The 17,950-nt window shown below is 43.6% G+C and overlaps 2 protein-coding genes across 2 annotated transcripts in view; both read left to right on the top strand.

Moving 5' to 3' along the window:
* Positions 1–16,403, top strand: part of NIP7 (nucleolar pre-rRNA processing protein NIP7) — a 68,199-nt gene extending 51,796 nt beyond the window's left edge. The window contains exon 5 of the mRNA XM_068527794.1: positions 16,333–16,403. Within this exon, the coding sequence (XP_068383895.1) occupies positions 16,333–16,347 (15 nt within the window). The 3' untranslated portion in view covers positions 16,348–16,403. The remainder of the gene's footprint in view (positions 1–16,332) is intronic.
* A 1,122-nt stretch (positions 16,404–17,525) lies between these two features.
* The window catches only part of CYB5B (cytochrome b5 type B), a 32,644-nt gene continuing 32,219 nt past the window's right edge, over positions 17,526–17,950 (top strand). The window contains exon 1 of the mRNA XM_068527427.1: positions 17,526–17,807. Within this exon, the coding sequence (XP_068383528.1) occupies positions 17,541–17,807 (267 nt within the window). The 5' untranslated portion in view covers positions 17,526–17,540. The remainder of the gene's footprint in view (positions 17,808–17,950) is intronic.

The raw sequence follows: 17,950 nt of genomic DNA, 5'->3' as shown, positions 1-17,950 counted from the left end.
CATTAAATAGCAAATGGGAAAACTGGGAAAGGAGAAAGAAAAAAAAAATTTTAATCTTCTAAGGGTTTTGCAAACAATTGGAGTAATTAAAAGTTCTCAGAAGTAGCCGATGGTGCCCTTTTCACCGAGGGAATGCGGGCCAAGCATGATATATTAAAAGAGAGGGAGCTGCTCTATTGAAGTTAAAAATAATCTTCTGTCACATGGCTAATTTGTTGGAATGCAGCAATTAAAGGGCTCTGGGCAGAGGGAGAGCTGGAAGCAGCTGGGGAGCTTGCAGGCAGAGTGCATGCCCTGGGGACTGTTTGCAGAGAGAGAAAACACTGTCACAGCTGACTTGGGGCACCTTATCAGAAAGCCCACAAAGGGGGCAGGAAGAAGGAAAAGTGGGGTTGAGTTCAGAGCCGTGACCTGTGGGTTTATCAGACAGTGAAGGGATAGGTCAGGACTTGTCACCTGTGCTCTGGGATGCTGATTCACTCAGCAAGGATGAAGGCTTTCCAGTTTCCCCTTCACTTTGAAAACGCATGCCTTTGAATCCATTTCAAAGGAACACATAACCCAAAGGAGCCCTTTGATCCTAAATCCATGGGAAAAACCAATCTATACAGTCTTTAGGGGCAAAGCTCAGGCCAAGAATATAAATCCTAGATTGGGGAGTTGGGGTGTTTTAAAAGTTTTTGCAATTTTTGAATTTTTTTTTTTTGAATTTTTGAGTTGAAAGAGTTTTAAGAAAAAAGTTATCTAGTATAATATCTGAATGTTCCAGGTGAGGCAACAAGCTACGAGAGGCTGATTTGTCCAAGGTCACTCAACGAGCAAGTGACAGAAGCTAGGTTCTAACTCGGGTCTTTAACTAGAGAGGGAACATGGTGGTTAGGAAGTGCAGGATTCCCATGACCCTGATGTGGAATCCTGCCTCCAGGGGCTGTGGAATGCTCTTACAACCTCTAACTCTCTCATCTCAGTTTAACCTTGTGTAGAGTAGGAATAACAGTAGTACCCCCCACCTAGAATTGTTAAAATGCATGTGAAGTGTTTAATGTCTAGCCTAGAGTAAATGCTTAATAAAATGTGAGGACTTCCCTGGTGGTGCAGTGGTTAAGAATCCGCCTGCCAATGCAGGGGACACGGGTTCGAGCCCTGGTCCGGGAAGATCCCACATGCCACGGAGCAACTAAGCCCGTGCGCCACTACTGAGCCTGTGCTCTAGAGCCCACGAACCACAACTACTGAGCCCGCGTGCCACAACTACTGAAGCCCGTGCACCTAGAGCCTGTGCTCTGCAACAAAAGAAGCCACTGCAATGAGAAGCCCACACACCACCACGATGAGTAGCCCCGGCTCGCAGCAACTGGAGAAAGGCTGCACACAGCAACGAAGACCCAACACAGCCAAAAATAAATAAATAAATAAATAAAATTAATTAATTTAATTTAATGTGAGCTGTTGGGCTTCCCTGGTGGTGCAGTGGTTAAGAATCTGCCTGCCAATGCAGGGGACACGGGTTCGAGCCCTGGTCCGGGAAGATCCCACATGCCGAGGAGCAACTAAGCCCGTGCGCCACAACTGCTGAGCCCGCGTGCCACAACTACTGAGCCTGCGTGCCTAGAGCCCGTGCTCCTCAACAACAGAAGCCACCGCAATGAGAAGCCCACACACCGCAACGAAGAGTAGCCCCCCACTCACTGCAACTAGAGAAAGCCCGCACGCAGCAACAAGGAGCCAATGCAGCCAAAAATTAAAATAAATAAATTTACAAAAAAAACCCCAAACCATTAACCAATTTAAAAAAATAAAAAGTGAGCTGTTGTTTTTCCATAGCTTTTTCTATACCACCCTGCATCAATCTCCTATCACCATTTTGCATGTTAACATGCCCACACATCCTCTTTGGGTTGGGTGGGATTGTCTTTCTCTTCTTTCTACCTCCAACTCTCATCCATTACATATAAAGGAAAAGAGGGTCAGTCACTTTCACTTTCTCCTAGCATTTTCTGCATTCCAGCACACCCATATTGTTTGTCTTCTCTCAAGCTATAGGCCCTCCAGCCTGTGCTTTTAGTATGGTTTCCAAGTTGCTGGCAAGCAGAAATGGTGCCAACATGAAGAAACAAGTATTGGTGCCCCAAATGCAGTAGCCAGAGCTATCTGAATCTTTTAGAATAATACTTGATCAATTTTCAAATTTATAAAGGGCACCACTAACAGAAGGGGCTCTGAACATCCAATGGGTGTTTGGGCTTCATAGCCTAAGCACCCCTGGAAAGTGGAGGCCAAGTTCTGTGTGTGCACATACATTGCAAGGAATAGACACATACCTGACACTAGCTTGAGCCAAAAAAGGGCAAATTTAGTGGCTCATGTAACCACAAGACTAGATTTCGTTTCTGACTAGATCAAAGGGTCAAAAACATCCCCAGGGCATCTTTCTGCTTTGTTGGGCTCCATTCTTTAGAGTCTTGCCACTTGGCAGACGAAACAGCTGTGGAGAGCTCCAAGCTTTACTTTTTTTCCAGTTCAGTATTCATATAAAGACGCAATCTTCCTGCCCTTAGTCCTGTTCCCTGATTGGCTGCCTTCAATCAAGTGCCCATTCCTAAAACAACAGGGCCAGGGAAATGAGCTTCTCTCACTGGACAGATTGGATCACATGCCCCATCTGTAAGGAGGGGAGGCAGAGCATCTGATTGGCAGCCCCGCTAGCTTCACATACGCTAGAATAGGAACAATTCATCGCAGGGAAGATGGGGCACAGAGACCAGAAGAAAGGGAAAGGCAGGCAGATATAAATCATTAATACCAAAGCCCAGCACTTATATGCACTTTTCTGAGGTGGTGGTTTATAGCTTGCTTCCTATCCTCAAAATGTTCTATAATCCAAGAAATAGTAAGAACTTTGGGAGAGGAAAATGCTTTTTCCTCACTCCAAATATTTCCTTCCTGTAGAGGGTCATCATGCTCCAGGCTCCTCTTCATGCCTTCCCTCTCCTGCACTTAGGGGAAGGAGAGCGTTAGGAGAAGCTGGGCATGCGTCTCCCAGTGTCATCCTCTTCCTGGTCTCTTAGGATTGAGATGCTGGGAAGGAACACAAGTTCTCTTCCTCCACATGGGGAGGGCACCCTGGTCCACTGTTGCCTGGGACTGTGGGAAAGTCTGTTGAACTAGGATTCAGGGAAGCCTATTGAGCTCACATGCTCAGCTACATTCTCCAACGGATAGCCTTATCAGAAGATAATTCATCTCCTGACCACCCAGACCGCCAATTGATTCAGAGCCTGAATAGGGAGGAGGCATGCTATTTATTGAGCTCCTTCTCAAAAGTCTACAAGAACCATCCACTTAGGGTATCAGGGACCCACAGATTCATCCTCTCACTCTCCCCTTCCTGGCTGGTCCCCCACAGGAGGAGCTTGTCTCCTTGGGAATCCACAGAGATCGTGGAGTGCTGGGAGCAGGCGCAGAGGGAGGCCACAAAAATGATCAAAGGCAAGGCAGCTAGGTTTACCACAATAGGTGAGAGAAACTGGGATTATTTCACTTGGAGGGGCCAAAAAAAAAAGCCAGTGGTGGGGTGATTCAGGGGTAGCCTTGACCAGAACCATGCTGAGGGTGTGGCATCACTGGTATTTTTCCACAGCCTCACCCTGACCCTGAGCATAGTCCACATCTGTCTCTTACCTCTCCCATCCCACTTGTGTCCTTCTACGCCCACCTCTTTGAAAATAAATTGTTCCACTTCCACAGAGGTGTAGGAGGCACACAAATCAACTTAAATAACACTATAGTATAATTTCTTTTTGATTACAAAAGTGATACACAATCTGTGAGAAGAACTGAAAAGATACAGAAAATTATAAAGATGAAAACTAAAATCAACTCGAAGCCCTCAACCCTGAGATAGCTATTGTTAGCTTTTTAGTCTATTATTGTCCAGCCTTCTCTCTCTCTACATAATGTTAAATGTATTCTTTTTTTTTGTTTGCTTGTTTTTTTTTTTTAATTTTTTTAAAAAATTTATTTATTTATGGCTGTGTTGGGTCTTCGTTTCTGTGCGAGGGCCTTCTCTAGTTGCGGCAAGTGGGGGCCACTCCTCATCATGGTGCACAGGGCTCCCATCATCGCGGCCTCTCTTGCTGCGGAGCACAGGCTCCAGACGCGCAGGCTCAGCAGTTGTGGCTCACGGGCCCAGTTGCTCCGCGGCATGTGGGATCTTCCCAGACCAGGGCTCGAACCCGCGTCTCCTGCATTGGCAGGCAGATTCTCAACCACTGCGCCACCAGGGAAGCCCTTAAATGTATTCTTTATTTCTTTAAAAAATTTATAGAAATATTTTAAATAAAATAGCGGCATGTAGTGTAAAAGATGAAAATAGTATATTATGCTATTTCTCTTAATACTATGATCTATGTGTACTATTAAGTGAATATTTTTTATTGTTACCACTTCCTTTTGTCTCTCCTGGCCTTAGGAATGGTTGACATTAATGGCCCTTATTTGAGAGGAAAGTACTGGTGTCATGAGACCCATTTTAGAGACAGGGAACTGTGACTACCCATAGCCACACCCAACTCCTGCTTGTGTGGCCAGGATCACAGGGGACAGAAACAATTTCCTAACATAATCGATACCTTTGTTGAGAAAAGGGAGTGAAAAAGGTGGCTTCCATAAGCCAGGGGTCTTGACCTTCCTTCTCTATCAGAAATACCAATCAAGGGGCTTCCCTGGCGGTGCAGTAGTTAAGAATCTGCCTGCCAACGCAGGGGACACAGGTTCGAGCCCTGGCCCGGGAAGATCCCACATGCCACGGAGCAACTAAGCCCGTGAGCCACAACTGCTGAGCCTGCGTGCCACAACTACTGAAGCCTGCGCGCCTAGAGCCCCTGCTCCACAACAAGAGAAGCCACCTCAATGAGAAGCCCGCGCACCGCGACGAAGAGTTGCCCCCGCTCGCCGCAACTAGAGAAATCCCTTGCGCAGCAATGAAGACCCAAGGCAGCCAAAAATAAAATAAATAAATAAAAAGAAATACCCATCACATCTACCACAGTGGCCTCCCCAGCTCCAAGATTTTGATTCTGGGAGCATATAGCTGCAAGTGAACAAAGAGTCAGGGGAAAGTTCTTTATCAGCAGGAGAATTATTTTATTCAATGTGTTTCCTTACATTAGTTGGGACAATAAGGGGAAAGAATGAGAAGAAATAAAAGGCCAGTTACTCAGACCACTTTTAATGAATCACCCCCCAGTGTCACTACCCATCCCCAGTCAGGAAAAGCTTGAGTTTTTCCATGCCAAGAAAAACAGAGGGCAGGAAGAAACAAATTACGACCTTGTTTGTGTTTTGTGTCTTAACTATTTGATTTATAGGCCCAGATCCAATGATTCTGGATGAAAGAAAATATCCCAGTGTCCCAAACCTAACCTGAACTTAGCCGGGGGTGGGTCTCACGTCCACTGCTCAAAGTTAATGCGAAGTTAAAATGCTTTAAGAATAAAGGTTCAGGGTTTGGGGCTGCCTGAGCAGGCCAGTGGCAAGGCCAAATTCTTTTCTCATCACCCCAGTTAGGATGACTACTATGAAAAAATAAAAAAATAATAAGTATTGGTGAAAATGTGGAGAAATTGGAGCCCTTGTGCACTGTTGGTGGGAATGTAAAATGGTACAGCTGCTATGGAAAACAGTATACAGTTCCTCAAAAAGTTAAAAATAGAATTACCATAAGATCTAGCAATTTCACTTCCAGGTACTCAAAAGAATTAAAATCAGGGTCTCAAAGAGACCTACACCTAAATATTATTGTTTTTGTTTGGTCTGTTGTTTGCCCAACCATTAGTCCTTGTCCTGGGAGGCAGTGGCTAATACATTTGCCTTTAAATCTATTAAATGCCCCCCAAGTAGCTGCCTCAGACTTGGGAGAGTTCTGAGTTAGGCAAAATGAGGGCAAGCCTTTTGAGCTGGCCCTTCAGGGAGCCACCAGACTGGCTGAAAGGAACAACCACAATTCTTTAAGAATGAGGTCACTTCTACTACCTCCAGGACTAAGAACTTGTACTAGGAATGGGGGCTGTTTTTGTCAAAGCTTCTGCCAAACTGAAGAGTAGGGGATGGGACAGGGTAAGTTAAAACACCACAAAGCTCTCTGACTGAGATTCAACTGTTTTTTCCTTGATTAAGCATTCACCTGGTTGTTATAATCTTTTGCTTAGTTTCCAGAATGCCAATAAAGTTGATTTTGAGAGTAAAAAAGAAAAGAAAAATATCATGTAGCCATGAACTCTCTAGAAAGAAAACAGCATGATGCGTTAGACCAAGTTTCCACTTAGGATGTGGTGGCTCACCGAGGCTTCACCCAGGGGTTGACACTTAACCAGAGATTAGAATGATAAAATCTAAATGTGAAGTTGGGCGGAGAGAATACCCCTAAAGTAAGCTTGTGCTCGGCATGTAGAAATCAAACCATTGCAACTCAAAAGAGATTCTTGGCCATTAAGATTATTTTTCAGATTGATCTAGATGGAAGGTTGATAAATTCCTTTCTGACTCTAAAGTATAGAAAAAGTTGTTTGACCTCACTCGTAAGAGAAATGCAAGTCAGACCTACAGTGTGATACAGTTTTAAAAATGTCTGATTGTTATACTCCAGAAACTTTGATAACACACTCTGTGGGGCTGTGAGGAAACTGGCACTCATATGCATTGCCAGTGAGAATATAAATTGGTACAATTGCTATGGAGGGCAGTGAGAATATAAATTGGTGCAGTTGCTAACAGTACGGATGCATGTGCTTTTGGCCTAGAAGTCCCATTTCTTCTTGTACATGTCTACAGTGATATAAGATCAAAGTTATTAATTACAGCATTATTTGTAATTCCAAAACACTGGAAACCCAAATCTCCATCAGTAGGAGACTAGTTAAATTATGATACATTCATACCAAACTATGAATACTGAACTATGGGAAACTATGCAACTGTAAAAATAAATGAGGTGGGCTTCCCTGGTGGCGCAGTGGTTGAGAATCTGCCTGCCAATGCAGGGGACACGGGTTCGAGCCCTGGTCTGGGAAGATCCCACATGCCGCGGAGCAACTGGGCCCGTGAGCCACAACTGCTGAGCCTGTGCGTCTGGAGCCTGTGCCCCGCAATGGGAGGGGCCGTGATAGTGAGAGGCCCGCGCACCGCGATGAAGAGTGGCCCCCGCTTGCCACAACTAGAGAAAGCCCTCGGACGAAACAAAGACCCAACACAGCTAAAAATAAATAAATAAATAAATAAACAGAGTAGCTATTAATTTAAATAAATAAATAAATAAATAAATGAGGAGGCACTTTATGTATTATTATCTAAACACTTCTAAGATGTCATTAAGTAAAAATAGCAAGATGCAGAACTGTGATGTTTAGCACCTTTTATATATGTGAGTAAAACTAAGTATAAATATTTATATTTACTTGCATTTGCATAGAGAAACTCAGGAAGGATACACAAAAAATTATTAAGTGATTATCTGGGGTGGGTGAGTGGAAGGGAACGGAAAGTATATAAAAAGGTGGTCAAGAGACTTTTTATTGAGATGTTTAATTTTTTTTTTTTTTTTTTAGTTTTGAGCCTTGTGAAGTATTAAGGACTTAAAAAATTAAATTTAAAACTTGTTCCCTCTACTACCCCTTATCTTAATTTATTAATTTATCACTTAATCTATAACCGTTGTTCACTCCTCTCAGACACTCCCCTGAGAAAGTGTCTACTTAAATGAATGTGGATGATGGTTTATAAAAAGTACATTAGTGCATATAAATTATATCTTTAAAAATCGGATTTAGGGACTTCCCTGGTGGTGCAGTGGTTAAGAATCCACCTGCCGATGCAGGGGACACGGGTTCGAGCCCTGGTCAGGGAAGATCCCACATGCCGCCGAGCAACTAAGCCCATGCGCCACAACTACTGAGCCTGCACTCTAGAGCCCCCGAACCACAACTACTGAGCCCATGTACCACAACTACTGAAGCCCGCGCGCCTAGAGCCCGTGCTCCGCAACAAGAGAAACCACCTCAATGAGAAGCCCGCGCACCGCAACGAAGAGTAGCCCCTGCTCACCGCAGCTAGAGAAAGCCCGTGCGCAGCTACGAAGAGATTAATATAGTCATGGAGGAGCTTTCTGTGCCTTGCTACTCATCCTCTACAGACTAGATAAAGGTCACTGACCAAAGACAACTGAAGCATCCTGAGGGCAAAACCAGCCTAAAGAAAACTTTGTGTTTATGGATAAAACATTACAATTTTTCAAAGTGGCCTTTGGCTCAGCAGACTGTAGTAAAAACAATGGCATCATCCAGTCTCTGAACTAGATCATCTTTATCAAAAAGAACCTCTCACAGGATAAAGAACTTCTAAGTGTTAACGTCTTTTCACATCCATGTTTTTCGTTGGCTCCACGTCTGGGAAGTATTGTAGCCTTTTTACTTTTTTCAGTCCCCTCCTTATGCCCTTCCCCTAACCACTGAATTAGACTTCTAACACTCTAAGCTTTGTCTGTTTTTTCCTCAACAGCTTTATTGAGATATAACTCACATACCATGCAAACCACCTATTGAAAGTATACAATTCAGTATCTTTTAGCATAGTTACAGGGTTGTGCAACCATCATTGCAGTCTAATTTTGGAACATTGTCACCGCCCCCCAAAAAGAAACTTCATACCCATTAGTGGTCACTCCCCATTTCTCCCAACCCCCTCGGCCATGTACAACCACTAAATCTACTTTCTGTCTCTACAGATGTGCCTTTTCTCGAAATTTCACATAAATGAAATCATACAGTATGTGGTCTGTTGTGATTGGCTTCTTTCATTTAGCATGATGCTTTCAAGGTACACCCATGTTTTAGCATGCTATTTTTACTGCTGAATTATATTTCATTGTAAGGACACACATACATATATATATTTATGTGCATATGTATATAGATATACATAAATTTTGTTTTTGAAACATACGAATATTTACTACGTGTTAAAAACAAATAAACATTAAAAGGAAGAAAAGTGGGTGTACTGAAGCCAGGAACCAAAATCCAGGGTAGAAAGCATCCTTATGGATGGCTGTTTGCACAGCTACAGTTTCTTTTGATTCTAGAAACTGGGCTGGGCTGCGGGGATTGAGCCCCACAGTCATGAAACTCAGTAGGATGGTTCTGGGGGAAGCTCCAGAAGAGGCTGCCCAACAGGCCAGAGAGGTCAGGCTGGCCTGAGGGTTGGAACAACACTAGGATGCTTGGAATCAAGTAACTCTCCCTGAGGCCACATCTTGGACAATATGGGCTCTTAACTCTGCAGTCTCCTGAAGCTTCCCTGATACTGGATGGCCAGGCCTGGCTCTGGAAAGGGAAGGAGAGTGTTGGACTGTGATGGCTTTAAGAGTTTGTCGTCCCACTGGCAGGGGATGAAAATTGGTTGCCCGGGGACATAATACCTCGAGAAGGGCGAGAACAGATTTGAGGGCTACCTTATTGTGTTCCATTCTTGGAACAGGAAAGGGGAACTTCCCCCTCAAAAAGAGCGTGAGAACCCAGGAAGTGTGTTTGACGGCTGCAAAAAAATGGGACAGAATCCTCGTTCCTTGCTCTGTTCTCAAGGAGCATGTACAGTGTCTTTCTTGACAGTTTCCTGTTCCATTTCCACCATTTATACAAAAGCAGTCAAATGAGCTTGTAAGGTAAATAAGGAGTCCCCTGGAGCAGCATCTCCCACACCAGCCTGTTATCTGAGATACATTTCAGAGCACACAGCTGGACAGCAATGGGGAGAGGATTTTCCAATACATATGTAAAAGCAGTGACAGTAAAATGTTAATGGTGAAATGTTTTATATGGCAGTAAAATGTTAATGTTAAAATGTTTTATATGGTAAATGCCATCTTCCTCTTAGAGAGTAAATTTCCTTGAGAGCTGGGTCTCATTTATAGCACCTAGAAATTATAGCTCCAAACTAGCCAGCATTTACTGAGGACACTGTGGCAGGCACTGTGCTGAGTTTTGTTTAATATATTGACACAGTACTTAGCTGTAGTTACTCAGTAAATATTTATCAAAGAGCTTGAAAAAAAACTATCAAAGACAGTCAAGAAGAGAAAACTGCAGAACAGCATTCCTCATGAATATAAGCCCAAAGATCCTTAAAAAAAATTGTAGCAAATTGAACCCAACAATATATAAAAAAGACTAACAGGGCTTCCCTGGTGGCGCAGTGGTTGAGAGTCTGCCTGCCAGTGCAGGGGACACGGGTTCGAGCCCTGGTCTGGGAAGATCCCACACGCCGCGGAGCAACTGGGCCCGTGAGCCACAACTACTGAGCCTGCGCGTCTGGAGCCTGTGCTCCGCCACAAGAGAGGCCGCGATGGTGAGAGGCCCGCGCACCGCGATGAAGAGGGGTCCCCGCTTGCCGCAACTAGAGAAAGCCCTCGCACAGAAACGAAGACTCAACACAGTCATATAAATAAATAAATAAAAGAATGTGAATTTCTTTCAAAAAAAAAAAAAAAAGACTAACATTGTAACCAAGTGAGGTTTATCCCAGAAATGCAAAGATGGTTAAGTTTTGGAAAACTATTCAAAGTAATTCACCATATTCACAGAATAAAGGAGAAAAATCAAACGATTATCATCCTAATAGATGCAGAAAAAATGTTCGTCAGGCTTCAATCTCCTTTTATGATTTAAAGAGAAAGAAAAAAAAAACACCTCAGGAAACAAGGTAGATAGGGGAATTCTTCCCTCTCTCAGATGAAGAGTATCTACTGAAAAATCTAGACATCATACTTAATTGTGAAAGACTGAACGCTTTCCTCCTAAGATTGGGAACAAGCTAGAGTTGCTCATTTCACCATTTGTATTCAGTGTTCTACTAGAAATGCTAGTGTAAAATAGTCCTTGCCAGTGATATAAGGCAAAAAAAAAAAAAAAAAAAAAAAAAGGCATACAGATTGGAAAGGAACAAGTAAAACGGTCTCTATTAGCAGATGACATGATTGCTACCTAGATATTTCTAAGAAACCTACAAAACAACCACTGTAAGCGAACTGTAAGTGAATTTAGCAAGGTCACAGGATACTAAGTCAATGTACAAAATCAATTATCTTTCTCTATTATAGCAGCAAACAATTGGAAAATGAAATGATTCCATTTATAATAGCATAAAAACCATAATATATTTAGAAATAATATTAACAAAAGATGTAGAATACCTCTATTCTGCAAACCAGAAATTGAAAAAAGATTCAAATAAATGGAGTGGTATACCATGTTTGTGGATTGTGAGCCTCAAGGTTGTTAAGGTGTTCGTTCTTTATAAATTCATCTATAAGCTCTTGTACAGAAATTAACAGGCTGATCTTAAAAAGTAACCTTATTATTTTGGGGATACTTTTAGATTTACAGACAAGTTGCAAAATAGTACAGAGTTCTTATATACCCCTCACCCCACTTCCCATAAAGTTAACATCGTAAATACACTATAGTGCATTTGTCAAAACTAAGAAATCAACACTGGTACATTACTGTTACTTTAATCTGAATTTCACTGTTTTTTCCCCTGATGTCTTTTTTTTTTTTTGTTCTAGGATCCAGTCCAGGTTGCCGCTTTGCATTGAGTTGTTGTGTCTCTTAGTCAAATTGGGTCTGTGACAATTTCTTGTTTCCTTGTTTTTGTTTTTTTAAAAACTTTGGGTTTATTTATTTATTTATTTATTTTATTTATGGCTGTGTTGGGTCTTCGTTTCTGTGCGAGGGCTTTCTCTAGTTGCGGCAAGTGGGGGCCACTCTTCATCGCGGTGCGCGGGCCTCTCACTATCGCGGCCTCTCTTGTTGCGGAGCACAAGCTCCAGACGCGCAGGCTCAGTAGTTGTGACTCACGGGCCTAGTTGCTCCGCGGCACGTGGGATCTTCCCAGACCAGGGCTCAAACCTGTGTCCCCTGCATTGGCAGGCAGATTCTCAACCACTATGCCACCAGGGAAGCCCAATTGTTTTTGTTTTTTGAATGAGCTTGACAGTTTCGATTGATACGGGTCAGGTCTTTTGTGGAATGTTCCTCAATTTGGGTTTGCCTAATGTTTTTCTCATGTTTAGACTGGGATTATGGGTTTGGGGGAAGAATGCCACAGTGGGGAAGTGCCCTTGTAGCACATACCAGGGAGTACATGCTATCAACATGATTTATCGCTGGTGATGTTAACCTTGATCACTTGGTTGCACAAGCAGATTTTAACATTTATTTGGAAATATAAAGGATCTAGGGTAGCAGAAACAATTTTGAAACCTATGAGCAAAGCTGAAGGACTTACATTACTGACTTCAAGGCTTAGTATAAAGCAATCGTAACCAAGACAGTGTGGAATTGGCATTAAGCATAGACAAATAAATCACTGGAACAGAATAGAAAGTTCAGAAAAAGACCCACACTTTCATGGTCAATCAGTTTTCAACAGAAACATGAAAACAATTCAATGGGGAACTGTTTTCATCAAATGGTGTTGGAACAAGTGGGTATCCACTTGGAAAAAAAGAGACCGAGAAAGCTGGCTAAGGTGACCAAGTTTGTGAGTAGCCGGGACAGGGATTCCAAGCTAGACTTTCTGGCTATCATGTGTTATAAATTATGAATATGAATTTATAATACATTTAGGCCACAGTATTTTCCTGAATCAAATTCAATTTGAAGCCATACTTTTCAAAAATGTCAATGTCGTGAAAGAAAAATAGAGGCTGAAGAAATGCACCTGATTAAAGGAAACTAAGGAGACATAAATAAATGCAATACATTATCCTGAGTTGGATCTTGGCTCACACAGACACACCAAAATTCCACAAAGGACATTATTAAAATAATTGGAAAATAATATGGACAGCATGTTAGATAATAGTTTTATATGAATGTTAAATTCCCTGAACTTGAAAATCATACGAAGGCTATGTAAGAGTATGTTCTTGTTCATAGAAGATACTGAATTATTTGGAGGTAAAGGGTCATGATGTCTGTACCTTACTCTGAAATGGATTGGTTTAACGTTACTAATGACCACAATAAAAATAAACATATATGGAAGAAATCAAATATGGAAAAATAACAATCGGTGAATCTAAGTTAAAATGGGAATTCATTGTATTATTCTTTCAACTTATTTGTTTGAAATTTTAAAAAAGAAATTTATTTGTTTTAATATTTATTTATTTATTTGGCTGTGCCGGGTCTTAGTTGTGGCATGCAGGCGGGATCTTTTAGTTGTGGCATGCGGGATCCTTAGTTGCTGCATGTGAGCTCTTAGTTGCGGCATGCGGGATCTAGTTCCCTGACCAGTGATCAAACCCAGGCCCTCTGCATTGGGAGCGCGGAGTCTTAATCACTGGACCACTGGGGAAGTCCCTAAAAAAGAAATTTAAATATTTATTTTATTTTATTATTTTTAAATAAATTTATTTATTTACTTACTTATTTTTTTGGCTGCGTTGGGTCTTTGTTGCTGCGTGCAGGCTTTCACTAGTTGCAGTGAGCGGGGGCTACTCTTCGTTGCGGTGCACGGGCTTCTCATTGCAGTGGCTTCTCTTGTTGCGGAGCATGGGCTCTAGGTGTGTAGACCTCAGTAGTTGTGGCTCGCGGGCTCTAGAGCGCAGGCTCAGTAGTTGTGGCGCACGGGCTTAGTTGCTCCGCGGCATGTGGGATCTTCCCTGATCAGGGCTTGAACCCGTGTCCCCTGCATTGGCAAGCGGATTCTTAACCACTGCGCCACCAGGGAAGTCCCTAAATGTTCATTGTAAAAAACCACTTTCATCTGATTCTAATTCCAGTTGCCATGATGGTGGCAAATTCAGTCTCAGTCACTTATGAGCATTCCTCTCCTCCTCCTTAGGGGTTTTACGTAATAGTGCAAAACATTCAGGAAGGGCCCTCTGGTCTTCAGTCCACATTGGTCACTTCCTGAAAGATCTGCTGCAGAGCTGACAGCCTCCACACTGTAGCTCGAGTCTGTCTGCTAGCTGGAGCCCTGGCACTGAGGGTCCAATCTTTCTGCATGTATCATGTAGCCCTTCCCCTCCAAAATCCTGTCACTGGCCTAGGTCCCTTTGAGGAAGCTTGTGGGGTTCCTGCTATTGGAGGAATCCCAAACCATTTTCCTCTTCCAAGTCTCAGAAAGCCCGATTTTGCTTTCGTGGTACTCCAGGTATATTTGTCCAACCTCTCTCTTTGCTGAGAGTTTCCTCCATGCTATCCTCTTAGCTGTTGGACTCAGTTTCCTGGAGGTGGAAGTAGAAAAGGGAATGCTGTGTGATTTTACTAATTCACTGTGTGAGAGAAAAGACATCAAATATGCTTCAAAACAGACTCACAGGGAATTCCTGGCAGTCCAGTGGTTAGGACTCTGCACTTTCACTGCCTAGGGCCCAGGTTCAATCCCTGGTGGCCAAAAAAAAGGCTTTAAAAAAAAACAAAACAGGGCTTCCCTGGTGGCGCAGTGGTTGAGAATCTGCCTGCCAACGCAGGGGACACGGGTTCGAGCCCTGGTCTGGGAAGATCCCACATGCCGCGGAGCAACTGGGCCCGTGAGACACAATTACTGAGCCTGCGCGTCTGGAGCCTGTGCTCCGCAACAAGAGAGGCCGCGATAGTGAGAGGCCCGCGCACCGCGATGAAGAGTGGCCCCCACTTGCCGCAACTAGAGAAAGCCCTCGCACAGAAACGAAGACCCAACACAGCCATAAATAAATAAATAAATAAACCCAAAGTTTAAAAAAAAAAAGAAAGTAAACCACCACCTGACACAAACTCATTCTTAAAAAAAAAAAAAAAAACTCACAGGTGACAAAGAACAAACTAGTGGTAACCCTTGGGTGGGTAGGGTAGGGGCAATATGGGGGGGGGAGTGGGAGGTACTAATTATTGGGTGTAAGGTAGGCTACAAGGATGTATTGTATACCACAGGGTATATAGCCGATATTTTGTAATAACTGTAAATGGAGTGTAACCTTTAAAAATTGTATAAAAAATGCTTCCAAAAAAAGTTCAGTGTTTCCCAACGTTATCCATATCCACTTGCGTCAGAGTCATTCAAAATACTTGCTAAAAACGTTAAATTCTGATTCTATATCCAGACCCACTGAACCTGAATCTCTGGAAATGGGGCTAGGAATCTGCTTTTTAAATTTTTTGGTGTCTTAAAACAATGCTTTATTATTTCTCATGATTCTTTGGGTTGATGGGGCCATTCTGCTGATATAGCCTGAACACACTCATGTGTTGGCATTCAGCTAACAAGTTGATTAAGGGGTGGGCTCAGCTGAGACAGCTTAAATGGCTGATTTTTGTCCACTGAAAAAAAATGCGCAAGGTGAGAGTTGTGAGTTGTTTTATTTGGGGCAAAATGAGGACTATAGCCTGGGAGACAGCATTTCAGATAGCTCTGAGAAACTGCTTCAAAGAGGTAGTGGGGAAGGTCAGTATATATGTGATTTTGGTGAAGGGGGAGTACACGCAATCAAGCACATATTTTTTGCAGAAGTTTTCTGCTAGTCTCGTGAAGATTACTGTTAGTCATGAGGAGCAGACGTCACCATGAAGGATTTTAATGCTTTTCTAGATTCGAGGAGATGCAAGAATTGGGCTCATAAAATTGTCTCCTGAAAATATCTATCTGAAGACCTGTTCTGCCAGTTTTTCCCAGAGCACAGAGTGCCTCATTCCTGATCTCCAGCCTAACTCCTTTCAATGGGTGTCGAAGGTCAGCAGTTGCTGACTTTCATAATTTGATCCTTGTAGAGGTAGATGGCAAATGCCAATTTGTAGGTGACATCTTTACTCCCAGGCTTCTTCACAGCATCATGAAGCGTTCTAAGATGGTTAGGATGGAAACTTCAAGGCCTCTTGAAGTCTAGACGTAACTTGCACAGTATCACTTATGCCACAATCTGTTGGCAAAAGTTAAGTAACAAAGCAAGCCAACATTCAAGGTGAGGAAGACACTCCACGTCTGGGCAGGAGGGAATCTGCATTTTCTTCTTTTTTTTTTGGCCGTGCCGCGTGGCTTGCGGGATCTTCACGTTCAGGGATTGAACCTGGGCCCCGGAGTGAAAGCGCCAGGTCCTAACCACTGGACCGACAGGGAATTCCCAGGAATCTGCATTTTTTTAACATAGCCTTCTCAGTTGACTCACGCACACCGGGGTTAAGTGTGAATTGTTCATTTCACATATATGTGTACAGAGCTGTGTCCCTTTGCATTTGCTACAAATCTCTATTGCTAGCACTTAAATTTATATATATGTAAATGTTTTGTTTCTTTCAGAAATTTCTGAAATAGTAATGTGCTTAGGTACTATATGGAGATAGAATCACCGGAGCTCAGAATGGTAGCAGTTTGTGAAAAAGAAGGAATTTCAGGACCTTGAAAGGTGAGTAGGCATTGGAAGGAAGGGGGGTATCTTAAGTGGGTGGACCTGGCATGATCACAGATGTGGGCTTATACCAGTAGGTTTAGGGGTCAGTGGCTGGTGCACAAGACTAAAGGGAATGGTGGAAATGGTTGGGGATGGGTTATGGGTATGCGAGAGTGACACGGTGAAAATGACATCTCACCATGACCAGTTTGTCAGTTGCAATGGCAGTTAAAAATGAGTAGCTAACAACACTGCATAGAAACCAAACTCATAATTCGAAAATGCCGGAACCTCTAGCCAGCGACAGTTGAGGCGAATACTATTTTAGAACACATAGAAACGAAAACAGTGTACATTGTCCTGATCACTGAAGAATTCGCTTAAAAATCAGATCCCCCCCCCCCACTCCGCCCTGAGCCTTATTAAGATACAACTGACATACAACAATATCAGATTCTTAGTAGTGGCACAAACTTGGGATACTACATATCGTACCCCCAATCACCGTCTCTAGGCCTCGGTCCACCGCCTGTTTATTTATGTATTGATTACTATGTGCCAAGCGCTCTGCATGTATGTGTATACACTCTCTCTCACTTAATCGGGCAGATTTCTCTACAAGGTAGAGTGCATCATGCCCATTTTACTGGTGAGGAGGAAACTGAGCCTTAGAATGGATTTGCCATATCACAGCCTGGAGGCTGCAAAAATGTAAATCTGGGGCTGGAACAGAGGCTGCGCCGGAAGTGGGGGGGGAAACGAGTTCCGCGTGATTCAGGAGGGATCCACGGCAAAGGGAAGGGAAACGTGAAAATGGTGATTCGGCCCCATCTTCCAGAATTCTGCAGGCCCTTACGACGAGTTTAGAAACTTCTCTTTCAGACGACGTGTCTCTCTTAGGCGCCTTTCCAAAATCACGGTATCTGATTGGTGAGATTAGAGGGGATGGATGGTCCTGATTGGTAAATTGGACCTCGAACCAGGCCTACGCCCCTAGGATCGGGCGAGGAGTGGGTGGGATTTGAAATTGAATCCCCCGTTTCATTGGTGAAAAGAAAACGAACCAGGAACTATTAGGAAGCGTAATTGGTTGTTGCCAAGAGCCGCCGCTGGCCTTATGGGCCCGGATTACGGAAGCCGGGGTGGACTAAGCGCGAGGTCTACCTGCAGGAAGTTGGCAGCGGCAACCGGGATAGCGGTGGAGAAGAGGTACCTCAGGCCCATGGCGACTGTGGAAGCAAGTGGCAGCGATGGGAAAGGGCGAGGGGTCGAGACCTCCGTCACGTATTACCGATTGGAGGAGGTGGCGAAACGCAACTCCCCGAAGGAGATTTGGCTGGTGATCCACGGGCGAGTCTACGATGTCACCGGCTTCCTTAACGAGGTGGGGCCCGGGAGGTGGGCGGCCCCTGGGAGCTGCAGCGGCGAGGGTGGTCGGGCCCGGAAACGCTGCTAGGGTGTGTGTGGGAGGGAAGTGAGGCCTGGCTGAGGGCGAAGAGGCGTACGGAAGGGAGCACGACACTCCGA

This window comes from Eschrichtius robustus, chromosome 19, assembly GCF_028021215.1.
Source record: "Eschrichtius robustus isolate mEscRob2 chromosome 19, mEscRob2.pri, whole genome shotgun sequence".
NCBI classification, from domain to species: domain Eukaryota; kingdom Metazoa; phylum Chordata; class Mammalia; order Artiodactyla; family Eschrichtiidae; genus Eschrichtius; species Eschrichtius robustus.
Note: the sequence above shows the minus strand (reverse complement) of the source record. Positions and strands in the feature narration are given on the sequence as shown.